The sequence below is a fragment of the Otolemur garnettii genome, unplaced genomic scaffold (genome assembly GCF_000181295.1).
Source record: "Otolemur garnettii isolate 467f Iridium unplaced genomic scaffold, OtoGar3 scaffold00008, whole genome shotgun sequence".
NCBI classification, from domain to species: domain Eukaryota; kingdom Metazoa; phylum Chordata; class Mammalia; order Primates; family Galagidae; genus Otolemur; species Otolemur garnettii.
In genome coordinates, this window is record NW_003852403.1 from 17489879 (window position 1) to 17508004 (window position 18126).

At 36.8% G+C, this 18126-nt stretch overlaps 1 protein-coding gene across 8 annotated transcripts in view; it reads left to right on the forward strand.

Moving 5' to 3' along the window:
* The window catches only part of HERC4 (HECT and RLD domain containing E3 ubiquitin protein ligase 4), a 153577-nt gene that overhangs the window by 133687 nt on the left and 1764 nt on the right, over positions 1-18126 (forward strand). For all 8 annotated transcript variants that reach the window (XM_023509507.1, XM_012801419.2, XM_023509509.1 and 5 more), the window contains 3 exons: positions 1852-1934; positions 5664-5847; positions 17071-17173. In XM_023509507.1, coding sequence (XP_023365275.1) covers positions 1852-1934; positions 5664-5847; positions 17071-17173 — 370 coding nt within the window. The remainder of the gene's footprint in view (positions 1-1851; positions 1935-5663; positions 5848-17070; positions 17174-18126) is intronic.

The following is an 18126-nucleotide window of genomic DNA, read 5'->3' on the forward strand; positions in this document are numbered from 1 at the left end:
TCATTGTTGTTTGGCGGGCCCAGGCTAGAATTTGAACCGGCCACCTTAGGTGTATATGGCTAGTGCCCTAGCCACCTGAGCCCCCCCTGCCATTTCTTAAGAGATTTTCAGTGGCTCTTTATTACTTGTAGAGTAATAGCTTGCTTGCTTTATTTGTTTGTTTGTTTATTTTAAGGCAGGGTCTTATTCTGTTACCCTGGGTAGAGCGCCATGGCATCATCATAGTTCATAGCAACCTCAGCCTCATGGGCTCAAGAGATCCTCTTACCTCAGTCTCCCAAGTACCTGGGACTATAGGCACCAGCCCTGACACCTGCCCTGCTTGTTTTTCTATTTAGTAGAAACAGGGTCTCACTCTTGATCAGGCTGATTTCCAGCTGTTGAGCTCAGGCACTCCACCTACCTTAGCCTCTCAGAGTGCTAGGATTACAGGTGTGAGCCACTGTGCCTGCCCGAATAATAGCTTTAGAATGGGTATCAAAGACATATATAATCTGCCTTTCTTTCTAACTTCCATTGTATCCCTTTGTTCAAACCAAATTTTGTCCTATTAAACAGTATTTTTTCTCGTATCTTACACCTTTTCTTATACTTTTCTTTTTAGAGCCACTTGTCATGCATATTCAGAACTTAATATTTAGTGTCACATGTATCTGTTTGTCCAGTTGAAGTGCTTACTTTGAAATCTCTTTGTACTCTACCTCTTTCATTCTTTCAGAATCCTACCCATCCTTCTAGGTGCTTTTCAAATGGCATTTCTTCTTCCTCAAGGTCTTTTATACTTCCTCTAGGTTAGAATTAGCTTTCTTTCCTCTATGGTTTGATAACATTTATTTTTATTATAATGAATTGTTTATATACAACACATCCTTTACTAAATAGTAAACTTCAAACCAAGGATGTATTTGTTTCTTATCCCACTCCTATTATAGTGTTTTATAGATATCAGATTTTAATAAAAGAGGATAACATTGTAAAAAGAAGGAATAAGAAAAGATGCAGAGATGGGAATGATAATATTTATAGGAAAAATACCAGACCAGAAAGAGAAATAAAATATTTCAAAATAACTATCTTTGTAAACCAAATTAATACATTAACTGGAAAAAAACACCTGTGGGCTCAGTGCCTGTAGCACAGTGGTTACAGCTCCAGCTGCGTACACTGAGGCTGGCAGATTTGAACCCGGCCTGGGGCCAGCTAAACAATGAAAACTGCAACAAAAAAATAGCCAGGCATTGTGGCAGGAGCCTGTAGTCCCAGCTACTTGGGAGGCTGAGGCAAGAGAATCGCTTAAACCTAAGAGTTTGAGGTTGCCATGAGTTAAGACACCAGGGCACTCTACCAAGGGCAACATAGTAAGACTCTGTCTCGAAAAAAAGAAAAGAAAAGAAAAAACACCTGTGATCAAGCATCCAGCTAGGCAGACAGAGGGATATGGGAGTAGAAGTTGTCATATGGGAAGAATGCATAGTTGTTCTAAGCCGAATGAATTCTGATCCTTAGAATCTATCACTTATCAAAGCAAAACATTACAATGTTTTACTTCTGTAGTGATTATTCTAAAGTTTTACATGGAATAAATGCCTAGTTTCCTGTTGTTAATTAGCCAAACACTTGGTAATTTATAATTAGTTATTCACGTAGGATTTCACACTACTAGACAAAAATTCCCAGTTATGGCTTTAAGCAAAATTCACAAGTAAGCTTATGGTAGCAGAATTTTATCTTAAATTTATTAGTTTTTTTTTTTTATTAAATGAGAGAATAGGTAGAATACAATCGATTATTAAAATACTTTAATAAATTTTGAGTCTGACATTGACTTTTTTTAAAAATTTAAATTAATAGATCACAGTTGAAAACTTTGGTGCAACAGAAGTGAAAGAGCTGGTTCTAAATGGTGCAGACACAGCTGTTAACAAACAAAATCGGTAAGTGAATTATAGCAGCTTCAGTGGAAGTAATAAGAATCAATAGGCATTTTCTTCTGTATTTAGAAAAACTGTCACAACCCTAAGTTTTAATTCAGATGAACTTAAATTTGGAATTGTTAGTGAGAAAGTAATCTACATTTTGCTCCTGAAATCCCTTTAAGACGTGAAACAAAAGAACAAGAAGAAGGGAGAGGAGATTGTTTTTGGAATCCATAAAACAATGGTAACTTTAGCAACCTAGAGGAAGCTGCAATATAAGGTGGGCTGCAGGAGCCAAGAAGCCAGCCAGTTCATACTGCAGAACAACCAAAAGTTCAGGTGCTGAGTAGAGAATATACCTTTAGAAAGTGTGTACGGTTTAGAGAAATGCTGGGAACAGAAAGGTTCACTCTTACAAGAAGTGGTTAGAACCCAGTTTCTTTTAGCACACCTATTGGCAACTATCCCTTCTCTTACCAGGGCAGGATATTAGAAATTTACCTTTTAGAGAGATTGAACTAAATAGACTTATGGATTTTAGGACCTCTAGTCACAGCCATGGCAAGGAGCTGAACTGAATTCAGAGATTAAGTGATGACAGTCTGGAGCTCTCTCACCCTTGATACCACATATTGAAGGATCCTTTTCTGGAATAAATGTGAACGGGTAGCCAAAGAACAATAGATGTTTAAGGAAAGATCAGAACAATTGAAAAGAATGGCAAGGAAATAGGAATCATGCAGGATGAAATCAGTGTCCTCAAAATGATGAGTTACATCCAAATAGATATTATTAAACATTTCTGTACATTTATTGAAAGAAAGGGGATGTATAAAATTTATAAAAGAAAATGGTAGAGAGACTTGGCGCCCATACTCAGTGGTTAGGGCACTGGCCACATATACCAGGGCTGGTGGGTTTGAACCTGGCCCGGGCCTGCCAAACAACAATGGCAACTGCAACAACAAAAATAGCTAGGTGTTGTGGCAGGTGCCTATAGTCCCAGCTACTCAGGAGGCTGAGGCAAGAGAATCCCTTAAGCCCAAAAGTTTGAGGTTGCTGTGAGCTGTGATGCCATGGCATTCTACGGAGGGCCACGTAGTCAGACACTGTCTCAAAAAAGAAAAGAAAATGGTAGAGAAAATGGTACTAAATGACATCTTTCAGGATTGAAAGTATAGGAAGTGGGGGGGAAAGACACCAAGACAACATACATGAAATTTTAAAACCTTCAAAGAGAAAAAGCCCCTAAAGCCATCCAGGAAACAAAAGTTATTCATTTACAAACAGTAACATTAGACTTGAAAGAATAACACTGCATTGCTTCTTGGCCTTTTGGCTAAAACCAAGTGAAGAACAACACTGGAAGCTAGAACATTCTGGGACAAATTTAGAATTCTATATTCAAAGTATCAAATATGTAGATATATAAAAACATTTTTTTTTTTTTGGAAAAAAACATTTATTGTTTTTAACATGTATGAAAACCATTACATTTTAGTCTCAGAAATTCTCAGGAAGTTATTGGAGGATGTGTCTATCTACCAAAACAAGGAATTAAACCAAGAGAGAGGAAGAAGACAAAGGATCAAAAAAACATACAACTCCTCCCACTAATCAGTATCCAATCAATATAGGATAGAAGAAAGAGGATTATTTCTGAAGGAACAACTGTTTTAGAAGATTTACAAAGCTAAGAATCTAGGAAATCTGGGTTACTAGATCAAGAGGTTATAGGGCTCTAAGAGAAAAATGCAGTTGAGGCTACTTAATATATTTGAATGAATCCAGAGAAAATTGATATTTTTAAGAGAAGTTTGAGATGGAGTTAAAATAGCAAGGAAAACAAAAATTCTTCTTAAGAAAGGTAACCACAGAATAAAACTTAACTGTGAATAATTTATAATTTATAGAAATGTTAATGAATATTGAACCAAAAATTCTTTTCTAAACATAATTGGGGGGAGGGTGTGAGTGGGGCAGTTTAAATAAAAGGTAAATTCTTCCCTTCCATAATAGATACTTAGTTTATTAGATAATATTTAAAATTGAAAATCAAGAATAGTAATAGGACTGTGCTGTTGGAAGCTTGAAGGTAAATATCAAAAGGAATAGGAAAAAGAGTTAAATAGTTGCCTTTGAATAGCAGGAATTTCTGGTGAAGTGTGGGACAGAGAGCTGCTTTGTTCTCTTCTATTTGGTTTTAGTCCTTTAGACAAAGTGAGGTTAGTGGCTTTTGCTGGGGACTTTATCCAAATGACTGTAATCTTGATTCTGGTACTTAGAAGCTGTGTAACTTTAGGTAAATTAGCTGATGTCTCTATGTCACAGTTTCTTTTTCTGTAAAATGGAATGGTAAGTTGTAACTACTTCATGGGAGCCATTGTAAGGATTAGGTTTGGCAATAATTTTAAGATACTTAGAATAGGACCTAGCACATATACGTGCTCAGTAAATGTTGGCTATTAGGATTATTACTATTTCATGTTTTAAACTACATATATGCTTACTTTGATAAAAATAAAACTGTTCTTAAAATGATGTGAAACAATTTTAGGTCCCTCTAAATTTTTTTTTTTTTAAAGCTGGGCTTTGAAAATCTTTGGTTATGATTCAGATTATTTTTCTGCTGAGAAATAAAGAATTTTGACGGAACATATGTTGGCACAGAAAATGATCTAGCCTTTTGTGTTTAAAGGACTTAACTAGTGTAGATGAATTTAACTTTCTAATTGGATGACTTATAAAATTGTTCATACAGAATTGTCTTTTTTCTCATCAAAACTCAATAGCATATGCTGTTAGTCCTTAGGCCCACCACCAACTTTGTATTTTACAGTAGTCTGCTTTAACCATTTTTTTTCCTTGTAAATTAAGTTTGGAATTGTTTTATAACTTGCTTAGAAGATTATTTGTAGATAATTAAATTTAGCATTATTCTCATTTGCATCATCCTCCTTTATTATTTGGAAGCAAAGATATAAAATACTAAAATCCTTTAGTACCTATTCTCATTATTTGTTTGACCAGGTAGCATCATAAAAATGTTTGTGGCTAGCAAAACAAAACAAATTGAATGAAATCGTGGTTCTAATTGCTAGGTTAAGGGAGTTTCCTTTTTTTCTGTACAGTTTCCTTTTGTATCATAAAAGACAGAAAAGAGTCATAAGTGTTTGTGTGTATATGTCTATACACACACATATATTCGAAAAGTAACTGCACTTGTAATTTTTAATGATCATCCTAAAAGAATATGTATATACAATACCCCTTTCCTAGGTATTAATTTTTTAAAATAAATTTGGTTTAGATTTCTTGGAATGAAAAGGGGAAAAACTATATAGTCTAATAGTCTGAATCTCAAAGCTCTCCTTTATCATAGAGTATTTGTAACAGTTCATTCTTTTTAGTGTACATGTGGGGTAATATGTAGAAATTCTCATTAATTTCTAAATATTTAAAAATTGGATAGTCATTTATATTATTCTGCCCATTAGGAAATGACATTTTTTATTATCAATAGCCTAAGAATAACTGAGTGCCTCATGAATATACCTGATACTACATATTTATATAGAAACAATAATAGGATTTCTGTAATTACTGTACATCCTCTTTGAACTCTTCTCATACTTTCTTAGTTTTATAGATAAATAGCAAAAATTATAGAAGTTGTAATAGCACTATTTTATGTATTCTCCATAAATGATTTTTATAATATGTACTTTTGTGCTTTTTCATTTCTAGGCAAGAATTTGTTGATGCTTATGTGGATTATATATTCAATAAATCAGTGGCTTCTTTATTTGATGCTTTTTACACGGGCTTTCATAAGGTCTGTGGAGGAAAAGTCCTTCTGCTATTTCAGCCTAATGAACTACAAGCAATGGTTATTGGAAATACAAATTATGACTGGAAGGAACTGGAAAAGGTAAGGGAAAAACAAATCTATGGTATTGCTTAAATGGAAAGGCAAAAGAACATGGCTTATTGGTGGAAGTCTTGCCCTTTTATGTGTTATTTTTCATTGCAAATAATTACTGTCATTTTAAAAGAAACACTCAGTGCTGCTTATGTTAACAGTGAATAGATTTGGACTGTGTATGAATTAGAGGTAGCACTTCTGTATTTGATAGAAAAATGGTATTGATAGAAAAATGTTTGTTACACAGGCTGGATAGAAGCCACAACCAAAACTGAATTTCATTCTGCTACAGTCTTAGGAAAATCATTATGAAAAGCATTTGCAATGCTTAAGATTCTTTTTTCCTTTTTTTTTTCCCCCTCTGGTTAGTCTCAGTGTTAAATTTTTTAGCTGAGAGCAAGTAATGCTCATGGTCTTCATTACTGATACCTTAAGCAATACAGGGAATTTTGGGGGAAAAGACTGGGAAATTTTTAAACAACTTATCCTTCTTTTCTCAGTAATTCTCAAATATAGAGGATGCCAAAAAATGTATACACATTTTAACAGATGTTGTCTAAGTATTACTTTTCAAAGTTGAATTAAAGATACCATTACTGGTCACGTGTATCTATATAATATGGTACACACATCCTTTTTACCTGCAGGTTTTACACTTTTTAGGAATGATTGCTTTTACTTCCAATTAAAATTTCTTAAAATGTTTATACATATATTTTGGCACTCTCAGTATTTCTTCAGGTAAACATTTAGTGAAAAGTGCTAATTTAGATCAACTTTGAGAAAGTTATATACCGGATTGACCTGTCCATTTTCCATCTTTGTAACCTGGTATCCTCTGATATAATTTTTACATTAATGGTTACATTTTATACCCTTATTAGAATGACCTAAAAAAATACATTAAATAATAAATGCCACCAAAGATGCAAAGCATTAGGAACTTTTGTATATTGCTGGTAAGAATACAAAATGACATAGTTACTTTAGAAATGGTTTGCTATATGAGCTAGCAATCCTCCTGAGTATTAAAATTATGTTCACACAAAAATCTGTAAACAAAGGAGAAAATGGAGAGTTATTGTTTAATGGCTAAGGGATGAAAGGAGTTCTGAAGACAGATGGTGGTGATGGTTATACAACATGTGAGTGTACTTAATGTCACTAAAGTTTACACTTAAAAATGGTTAAGATATTAACCTTATAACTTGTGTATTTCATCACATTAAAAAAAAAACCGCATACAAAGCCAGGCGCAGTGGCTCACACCTACAAGCCCAGCACTCTGGGAATCTGAGGTGGGTGGATCTCCTGTGCCCCCAGGATTTTTGAGACCAACCTGAGCAAGAGTGAGACCCTATCACTACTAAAAATAGAAAACCTGGCAGGGCATTTTGGTGGGCGTCTGTAGTCCCCCCCCACCCCCAGGAGGCTGAGGCAAGAGGATTGCCTGAGCCCAAGGGCTTGAGGTTGCTGTGAGCTATGATGTGGTGGCCCTCTACCCAGGGAGACAGAGTAAGACTCTATCTCAAAAAAGAAGAAAACAAAACCGACTGCAAACAACCAGAGAACAGGAGCAAGAGGACGACCCAGTAACAGCTTCTGTGCAACTGGGTGTAGTGAGATTGGGAAGAGAAGACTCCAGGCATCTCTGGCTGGTGGGTTCTGCCCAGAAGCTTACCTTTGGTGACACAGGGAATCAACAAGAGACTTCTAGACCCCACAAGGAGGACAAAAGAGGTGGAAAACTGGCAAATGGTAGGTGCATTTGTTTGGTCGGAGGCTGCCCACAGCTGTAACCATAGCAACAGCGAGACTGCAAGCAGGAGAAGGCTTACCTGTGGGCTGTTTGGGTTTTTTTGGACTTGGGCACTTGATTGAACTGCCTTTTCAGATCTTGGGCGGGTGTGCGGACGACTTTGGTGTTGTCTGGGGCCCCAGACTGAGCCATTGAGCTGGAAAGGAGCTAATATTGTTCATCTGTGGGCTGCCCACACAGCCACTGTGGGGGAGCTGCCCCTGCAGGTTGCAGCACAGAGATCAGCCAGGAAACCTGAGGTGAGTAATCTAATGACTGAGCTGCCCAAAGACAGGGACTGAGATGCTGGGGAAGAGCAGAGATCTAAGTATTTGGCACATTAACAGACTTGGCTCTCAGGGGCATAGAGTTAGACTGGTTGGCGCAGTGGATAAGCGGGCAGCCACGCTAGGAGAGATCCCAGGGATAAGTGCTTTCCTTGGAAAGCTTCTATTTAGCCAAGGTTCACACTTTGGAGTGTCTTGTAAGTGGGCTGAGGAGACATTTGGATTCCCAAGCCTGCAGGGTCTGAGAAATCAGCAGATGCCTCCAGTCTCCATCTTGTACAGCTCTGTCAACATTGTGATTAACATCTCATACCTCAGAAGATCACCTGTTGCCTGGACAATATTCAGCAAGATACATATACTGTTTAGTGTTTTGGTTTTGTTTTGTTTCTTAATTTCAACATTTCTCCTTGACATTTTTTTTCTTTTTGTTTTTTACTCTCTCTTTTTTTTTTCACTATTCTAGTTTAAATACAATCTTCCATTTTTGCCAGTGTTTCTGCCCCTATTATTTTTTCCCCCAGTTTTATCCTGTAAGTGTTTTTGTTTGTTTCAGTTTGATTTCTAGTATTTTTGTCTTTCCTCTCTACTTGGTGGAGGTGGGGTCCTTTGTCTAATCAGGCTGGCAAAGAGCTGTTAACCACAAGGGAACCACCCAAACCAGCACCCCCAGAGGTTGGGGGTTTTTTAAGCTTGGGTCAAAGTACCCTACTATACACCTATATTACTCCTGTCTCCTTCTTTTGGTGCCTTTCTTCTTTTTGTCAATATTTGCTTTTACTCACCCCCTCTTTCTGTTTTTTCTTTCTTTTTAAAATCTTTTTTCCCTTCTTGCTCTTCAATCTTCTCATCCTTCTGGTCCCATACCAAAAGGACTCATTAAAACTTTAGACCAGAGGCACAGTAACTTAAAGAACAAGAGGAAGTGAAAGGAAAATTAGGGCAAGGAAACAGATATAAGAAAGCACTCATGAAGAATTAGAAAAATCTTGGCAACATGAAATACCACTCCAGAGCAAACCCTTCAAGGGACCATGAGGTACCTACTGCAGAGGATTCCACCTATAAGAGAATGTTAGAAATGAAAGAAGGGGATTTTAAAATACAGATGATGAAAACAATGAAGGAAATTGCTGAGAAAGTGGAAAATAACCAAAAGGAAATCCAAAAACAGAATCAAATGAGAGATGAACGATATGAAGAATATAGAAAGGATATAGCAGAGCTGAACAAACTGAAGCAGTCAATTAGGGAACTTTAAGATGCAATAGAAAGTATCAACAACAGATTAGACCATGCAGAAGAAAGAATATCAGAGGTAGAGGATAAAGCTCTTGAGATAACTCAGATAGTTAAAGAGGCAGAAAAGAAGAGAGAGAAAGCAGAATGTTCACTGACAGAATTATGGGATTCTATGAAGTGTTCAAACCTGCAAGTTATAGGTATCCCAAAAGGGAAAGAAGAATTCCCCAGATGAATGGAAGCCATTCTAGAGGATATTATAAATGATATTCCCAAATATCACCAAAGATTCTGACATAACTCTTTTCAGAGGGATATTGGTCCCATAGGTCACCTCAACTCAAATAGAGCTTCTCCAAGACACACTGTGATAAATCTATCTAAAGTCAAGATAAAAGAAAAGATTTTGCAAGCTGCCTTGAGTAAGCACCAATTGACCTACAGGGGCAAATCTATCAGGGTGACAGCAGACTTCTCTAATGAAACTTTTCTAGCCAGAACACAATGGTCATATATCTTTAATCTACTTAAACAGAACAATTTCCAGCCCAGAATTCTATATCCTGCTAAATTACTTTAAAATTGATGGAGAAATCAAATCTTTTACTGATATGCAAACATTGAGGAAATTTGCCACAAGAAGACCAGCTTTACAGGAAACATTTCAACCTGTTCTACACACTGACCATCACAATGGACGTTTAGCAAAGTAAACACCCAGAAATTAAAGGACAGAACCTAGCTTTCACAATGATGCAAAAGATAAAACTAAGCAATGGCCTTTCACAAAGTAAGATGAATAGAACACTACCACACTTATTAGTTATCTCAATAAATGTTAATGGCTTGAATTCCCCACTGAAGAGGCATAGATTGGCTTATTGGATTAAAAAACAAAAGCCATCTATGTGCTGTCTGCAGGAAACACACCTCACATCAAAAGACAAATTAAAACTCAAGAGTTAAGGGTTGGAAGTCAATTTTTCAGGCAAAAGTAAAAAAAAAAAAAAAAGACAACTATGGTCACTTCATATTGGTCATTGGAAAAATACAAGAAGACATTTCAATTTTAAATATTTATGTATACCAAATTTAAATGCTCCCAGATTCTTAAAACAGACCTTGCTTAGTCTGAGCAATATGATATCCTATAACACCATGATAACAGGGGACCTTAACACCCCTCTTTTAGAGCTGGACAGATCCTCTAAACAGAAATTAAAGATATAAGAGATTTAAATGAAACCTCAGAACAACTGTGCTTGATAGATGTATGTATAACACTCCATCCCAAAGATAAAGAACATACGTTCTTCTCATCGTCCCGTGGAACATTCTCCAAAATTGATCATATCCTAGGACACAAAACAAATCTCAACAGAATCAAAAGAATTGAAATTTTAACTTGCATCTTCTCAGACTATAAGGCACTAAAAGTGGAACTCAGCTCCAACAAAAACGTTGAACCTCACACAAAGGCATAGAAGTGAAACAACCTTATTCTGAATGACAGTTGGGTACAGGAAAAAATAAAAAAGGAAATCATTAACTTCCTTGGGTATAACAACAATGAAGACACAAGCTACCAAAACCTGTGGGATACAGCAAAAGCAGACCTGAGAGGAAAATTTATTCCTTTAGAAGCCTACGTTCAAAAAACAGAAAGAGAGCACATCAGCAAACTCAAAAGCCATCTTATGGAATTGGAAAAAGAAGAACCATCCAAGCCTAAACCCAGCAGAAGGAAAGAAATATCCAAAATTAGAGATTAATGAAATTGAAAACAAGAAAATCATTCAGAAAATTAATGAAAGGAGTTGGTTTTTTGAAAAAAATAAATAAAATAGATAAACCTTTGGCCAGAATAACTAGAAATAAAAAGTAAAATCTCTAGTAACCTCAATCAGAAATGATAAAGGGGGAAATAACAGCTGATGCCACAGAAATACAAGAGATTATCTCTGAATACTACTAGAAACTTTATGCCCAGAAATTTGACATGGTGAAGGAAATGGATCAATATTTGGAAAACAAAGCCTATACATGATCCTCTCAATAGATGCAGAAAAAGCATTTGATAAAATCCAGCATCCTTTCCTTTTCTAATTAAAACACTGAAGAGATTAGGCATAGGTAAACTGATAGAAGCTATCTATGACAACCTGACAGCTAACATTTTACTGAATGGAGTTAAACTGAAAACTTTTCCACTTAGAACTGGAACCAACAAGGTTGTTTTCTTCACCATTACTATTCAACATAGTGCTGGAAATTCTAGCCAATATAGCTAGGCAAGACAAGAAAATAAAGGGCATCCAAATGGGAGCAGAGTATATCAAACTCTCCCTCTTTGCTGATGATATGATCTTATACTTAGAGAATCCCAAAGACTCAACCACAAGACTCTTGGAAGTCATCAGAAAATACAGTAATGTCTCAGGATATAAAATCAATGTCCACAAGTCAGTTGCCTTTGTATACGCCAGTAGCAGCCAAGATGAGAGGCTAATTAAGGACACAATTCCCTTCACCATAGCTTTAAAGAAAATGAAATACCTAGGAACATACCTAACAAAGGAGGTGGAGGACCTCTATAAAGAGAATTATGAAATCCTAAGAAAGGACGTAGCAGAGGATATTAACAAATGGAAGAACATATCATGCTCATGGCTGGGAAGAATCAACATTGTTAAAATGTTTATACTTCCCAGAGCAATCTACCAATTCAACTCCATCCCTATTAAAATACCAACATCCTATTTTCAAAACTTGGAGAAAAATGATTCTGTGTTTTGTATGGAACCAGAAAAAAACCCATATAGCTAAGGCAATTCTTAGGAATAAAAACAAAGCCAGGGTCCCACCATACCAGATTTTATGCTGTACTACAAGGCCATCGTGGTCAAGACAGCATGGTACTGGCCCCAAAATAGAGACATAGACATTTGGAATCGAACAGAAAAACAGGAAATGAAAACAACAACTTACAACCACCCAATCTTTGGTAAACCAAACAAGAACATCACTGGGGGAAAGACTCCCTATTCAATAAATGGTGCTGGGAGAACTGGATATCCACATGTAAAAGACTGAAACTGAACCCGCACCTTTCTCCACTCACAAAAATTGATTCAAGATGGAGAAAGGACTTAAATTTAAGGCAATAAAATGATAAAAATCCTCAAAGAAAGAATAGGAAAAGCACTGGAAGATACCGGCCTGGGGAAAGACTATGAGGAAGACTGCCATAGCAATAACAACAACAGCAATAATAAACAAATGGGATTTAATGAAACTGAAAAGCTTCTGAACAGCTAAGGAGACAACAACCAAAGCAAATAGACAGCCTACCCAATGGGAAAGGATATTTGCATATTTTGAATCAGACGAAAACTTAATAACTAGGATCTATAGAGAACTTAATCCACATGAAAAAATCCAACAATCCTGTACATCAATGGGGAAGAGAGATGAACAGAACCTTCTCTAAAGAAGACAAATGGCTAGCAAACATATGAAAAAGTGCTCATCCCTAATTATTAGAAAAATACAAATTAAAACCACCCTGAGATATCATCTAACACCAGCGAGAATGGCCCATATCACAAAATCTCAAAACTGCAGATGCTGGCACAAATGTGGAGAGAAAGGAACACTTTTACACTGCTGGTGGGACTGCAAACTAATACAACCTTTGAAGTATGGAGAAACCTCAAAGAACTCAACCTAGACCTCCTGTTTGATCCTACAATCCTGGGCATCTATCCAGAAGGGGGAAAAAATCTTTTATTATAAAGATACTTGTACTAGACTGTTTATCACAGCTCAATTTACAATCGCTAAAATGTGTAAACAGCCTAAATGCCCCTCAACCCAGGAATGGATTGGCAAGCTGTGGTATATGTATATCATGGAATACTATTCAGCCATTAAAAAATGAAGATTTTGCAGCATTTGTATTAACCTGGATGGAGGTGGAAAACATTATCCTTAGTGAAACATCACAGGAATCGAGAAGCATGAATTCTATGTATTCAACTTTGATATGAGGACAATTAATGACACAGTGGGGCATGGAGGAAAGAGAAGGAGGGAGTGAGGGAAAGAAAAGGAAAAGAAAATAGTGACTAATTCTCACATAAATTGGATATAATTTTGACCAAAGTACATTAACTTGAACATAAATTTTTAATTCAACTTGTTATTATGTTGTTTAGAATATTGCATCCTCATTTATAAGTGAAATATGTTTGTAGTTTCCCTTTATAATAATATAAATATATTTCTTCCAATTTTAATATCAGGTGTATCCAAATGAAGTAGAATGATTTTGAAGTATTTCTTCTTTTTCTGTTGTCTCTAAGACTTAGCATGATCTGTTTTTTGAAATTATCTTTTATTTATAAATATTAGTTGTCTATTTTTTGAAACTTTGGAAAAATAAAAAGCTAACTGATGACTCCATATTGAACCTCAGAGTCAAAGCATTCTATGATAGACATACTCTTATCTGACAATGTGAATGTTACTTTTTTTGCATTATTATTATTATTGCTCAGTATTTTGTTGCAGCAGTCGTCTGATTTCTTTTCTGAATGTATTTATCTTCGTTCGTTCTTTACAAGGTTTTTGTTTCTAGCCCTTATCTTAAACATTGTTATTATTAAATTTTAAGCCTTTTTAATTTTGTGAAGGCAAAAAGTGGAAACCAAATAAACACATGTATATGTATAGAGTAAATAAATAAATAAAACTTGGAACAACCTAGATGTCCTCAGTGGATGAATGGGTAAACCAACTATGGCTTTATCTATTCAGTAGAATACTACTGAGCTTTTAAAAGGAATACACTGTTGATACATACCACAACTGGATCAATCTCAGAGGCTATATGCTAAGTGAAGGAAGCCAGTCTCAAGCTGTGGTCCTTGGTAGAGTGCCGTGTGGTCATAGCTCACAGCAACCTCCAACTCCAGCTCAAGCAATCCTCTTGCCTCAGTTTTTCTATTTTTAGTAGAAGCAGGGTCTTGGTTTTGCTCAGACTGGTCTTGAACTCGTGAGCTCAAACAATCCACCTGTCTCAGTTCTCCCAGAGTGCTAGGATTATAGGTGTGAACCACTGTGCCCGGCCTAAATGTATGAGGTTTGTTTTCTGTTTGTTTTTTTGAGACAGAGTCTCACTATGTAGCCCACGGTAGAGTGCTGTGGTGTCACAGCTCACAGCAACCTTAGACTCTTGGGATCAAGTGATTCTCTTGCCTCAGCTTCCCAAATACCTGGGGCTATAAGTGCCTACCACAATGCCCGCCTATTCTTAGAGGCAGAGTCATGTTCTGGTTCAGGCTGGTCTCGAACCTGTGAGCTCAGGCAGTCTACCCCCTTGGCCTCCCAGAGTGCTGAGATTACAGGTGTGATCCACTGTACCTGACCTACAATTACATACTTTATAGTTCCTTTTATATGACATTCTTAAAAGAACAAAACTATGGTTAACAGAGAGAGGGTGTGACCAAAGAGAAGATAGTAAAAAAAAAAAAAAGAGGTAGTACAAGAAACTTCTAGTACAACAATGATGGAATTAACTGTGGTGGTTATACAACTCTCTACCTATGTTTAAAACTCACTGAACTATATACATACCAGAAAAAGATCAATTTTACTGTGTAATGTAGGGAATAAAATTTTTAAAATAATTAGGACTTCTAATTAAACACGGTAAAATCAGTACATTTCCCTCCCAAAGTCTCACTAGAATGGCTGTAATGGAATAAAAATAAGAATACATAATACCAGCTTGGCGCCTGTGGCTCAAGTGGCTAAGGCACCAGCTACATACACCTAAGCTGGCGGGTTCGAATCCAGCCGAGGCCGCCAAACAACAATGACGGCTGCAACCAAAAAATAGCCAGGTGTTGTAGCAGGTGCCTGTGGTCCCAGCTACTTGGGAGGCTGAGGCAGGAGACTCGCTTGAGCCCAGGAGTTGGAGGTTGCTGTGAGCTGTGATGCCACAGCACTCTACCCAGGGGAATAGCTTGAGGCTCTGTCTAAAAAAAAAAAAAAAATACATAATACCAATAAAAATTAAAATGCAGCGAACAAGAGAGAAAATGATTTTAGAAGATGGAAGATGGAAAATGGGTGGGTAAGTTAACAAGTGACTTAGAGCATTAAGTCTCCAAAGGACAGGGTTATCAAGGCAACCTATTTTTTAAAGTATAGGTTAGTGTACTTATATTTAATACTTATTTATAGTTTTAGTGACTGTGCTTTATGGCTTCAAATGGTCATTCTTAATAAGGACTTGTGTACACATCACCCCAAACTATTTTGAGGTTTAAAGAGAAAATTTTAGCCAATATCCTTTCATTCCCCAGTAACATGCTCTTACACCTTAATTCTAATAAGCTAATTAACTTTAACTGCTAGAATTTAATCCATTTGCTTCAAACTCATTTTCAAATAACAGCAAATATTATGAAGATTTGAATTATCAAGAGTTCAGATTAAGATTATCATGGCTACAAATAAGGAGAGCCCAAAATTCAAGAAGCCCGTTGACAAATATTCATTAAGCCTCTACTGTGTACCTGATATTATGCAGGAGATTGGGGAGAGAGTAGTAAATAAGACCTAAACATGGTCTTTGCCTTCAAATAAAGGACCTAGACATTAAGTATGTAATTGAATTGTTAGAGTACAAAGAAAGAGGAAGGGTTTAGTGAATACTACATAAGGAGAAACCTAATCTAGGCTTCATGAATTTGGGGAAGCCATTCACTAGATGATAAACTTGACAAGGTAAGTAAGGATTCGGTTCATTGCAGTTTCCCTCAGGCCTAGAACTCTGGCTAAAACTTCCTATACACATATTTTTTGAATGAGTCAATGAGTGAATTAGGTGACATTTAATCTGAAAAAAGGATGTGTCTGAGTGGTCTAGCTGAGGGAATAGTGTGTCCAAAGGACCTGATGATGGAATGATCTTGCTAGCTAAGAACTGAAAGTTATGCTTTGGGAGGCTGAGGTGGGTGGATTGCCTGAGCTCACAGATTCGAGACCAGCCTGAACAAGAGACCTTGTCTCTAAAAATAGCGGGGTGTTGTGGTGGGCACCTGTAGTCCCAGGTACTCGGGAGGCTGAGGCAGGAGAATCACTTCAGTCCAAGAGTTGGGGGTTGCTGTGAGCTATGATGTCTTGGCACTTTACTGAGGGCAACAAAGTAAAACTCTGTCTCAAAAAACAAACAATAAAACTGAAATTTAAAAAGTATGGCTGGATTTTAAAGAACACCTCACATTGTAAATAATTCCCTCTCCTACCTCTTTCTCTCTTAGTACTAATGTTTTTGAAAGGGGAAATGTATCAGTTATGTTGCCGCAAATTATCCCCAAAACTAAATGGCCTCAAATTAACAATAAGCAGTTATTGTCTCAGGAATTTAAGAGTAGCTGGGAAGTTTGGGCTAAGGGATCTCTCATGAGGCTTCAGTCTTCAGATACTAGCTAGTGCTCCCATCATTTAAAGGCTTACTTAAGGGTAGAGATTCATTTCCAAGATGGCTCATTCACGTGGCTGTTGGCCTTAGTATAACACCGTGAGTTCCAGCTCTCACAGGGTTGGGGAACCTATATCCTTGGGGCTACATGTCTAGATCCTTGAGTGCGGTCTTTTGACTGACTCCTGATTTTATAGAACACATCCTTTTAATAGAATGATTTGTTCTGTGAAGTTTGGATTTAGTTGTGGAGCTGGGCTTGGGGATCTGGAGAGCCACATGTGGCCTTGAGGTCACCAGTTTCCCTGTCCCTGCACCATGTTAACTTTATGTGCCAGTTACCAGATTCAAAATTCAAGACAAAACTGATATCCCTTAATATTAATAAAAGGTTGTGTTGTTTTTAGAATACAGAATACAAAGGCGAATATTGGGCAGAACATCCTACGATAAAAATTTTTTGGGAAGTATTTCATGAATTACCATTGGAAAAGAAAAAACAATTTCTATGTAAGTATTTCTTACTGATTCCATATTTTATAAGATGAGAGTCTAATTATAGATATTCCAAGTCCCTGTTTTTAATCTTTAAGTATGGTAATTTTTTTAAAGAGTTAATTTGCATTCTTAATTATGTGTTTACTTATTTTGAAGGCTAAATTCAGTTTTCCTCCTAAACAGCATTGGTTCTTGGAAGTAATAGACCGTAAAACTGTGTTAACAGTTAAAATAAGCTATGGTTACAGTAAACTAGGATTGTAGAGTTCCTTTTAGATTTCTAAAAAGATCTCTGGAGTACCATTATCCCTTGGTATTAATGGGGGATTGGTTCCAGGACCCCCCACGGATACCACAATCCACATATACGCAAGTCCCTTTTATGAAATAGCATAATATTTTCATATAATCATTATAATCTCTACATGCCATGTAACATTTCAATCAATGAGAGACCACGTATGACAGTGTTCTCATAAGGTTATACAGAGTTTTTACTGTACCTTTTCTGTGTTTAGATATACAAATACTTATCCTTGTGTTATAGGTACTTAGAGTATTGAGTACAGTAACATGCTGTATAGGTTTATAGCCTAGGAACAAATAGGCTATGCCCTATAGCTTAGGCTTTGATGTTCATACAATGATGAAATTCCTGGGCAGCCCCTGTGGCTCAGTGAGTAGGGCGCTGGCCCCATATACCGAAGGTGGTGGGTTCGAACCTGGCCCCGGCCGAAATGCAATTAAAAAAATAGACAGGCATTGTGGCAGGCACCTGTAGTCCCAGCTATTTGGGAGGCTGAGGCAAGAGAATTACATAAGCCCAAGAGCTGGAGGTTGCTGTGAGCTGTGATGTCACGGCACTCTATCGAGGGGGACAAAGTGAGACTGTTTAAAAAAAAAGAAAAGGGCTCGGCGCCTATAGCTCAAGCGGCTAGGGCGCCAGCCACGTACACCTAAGGTGG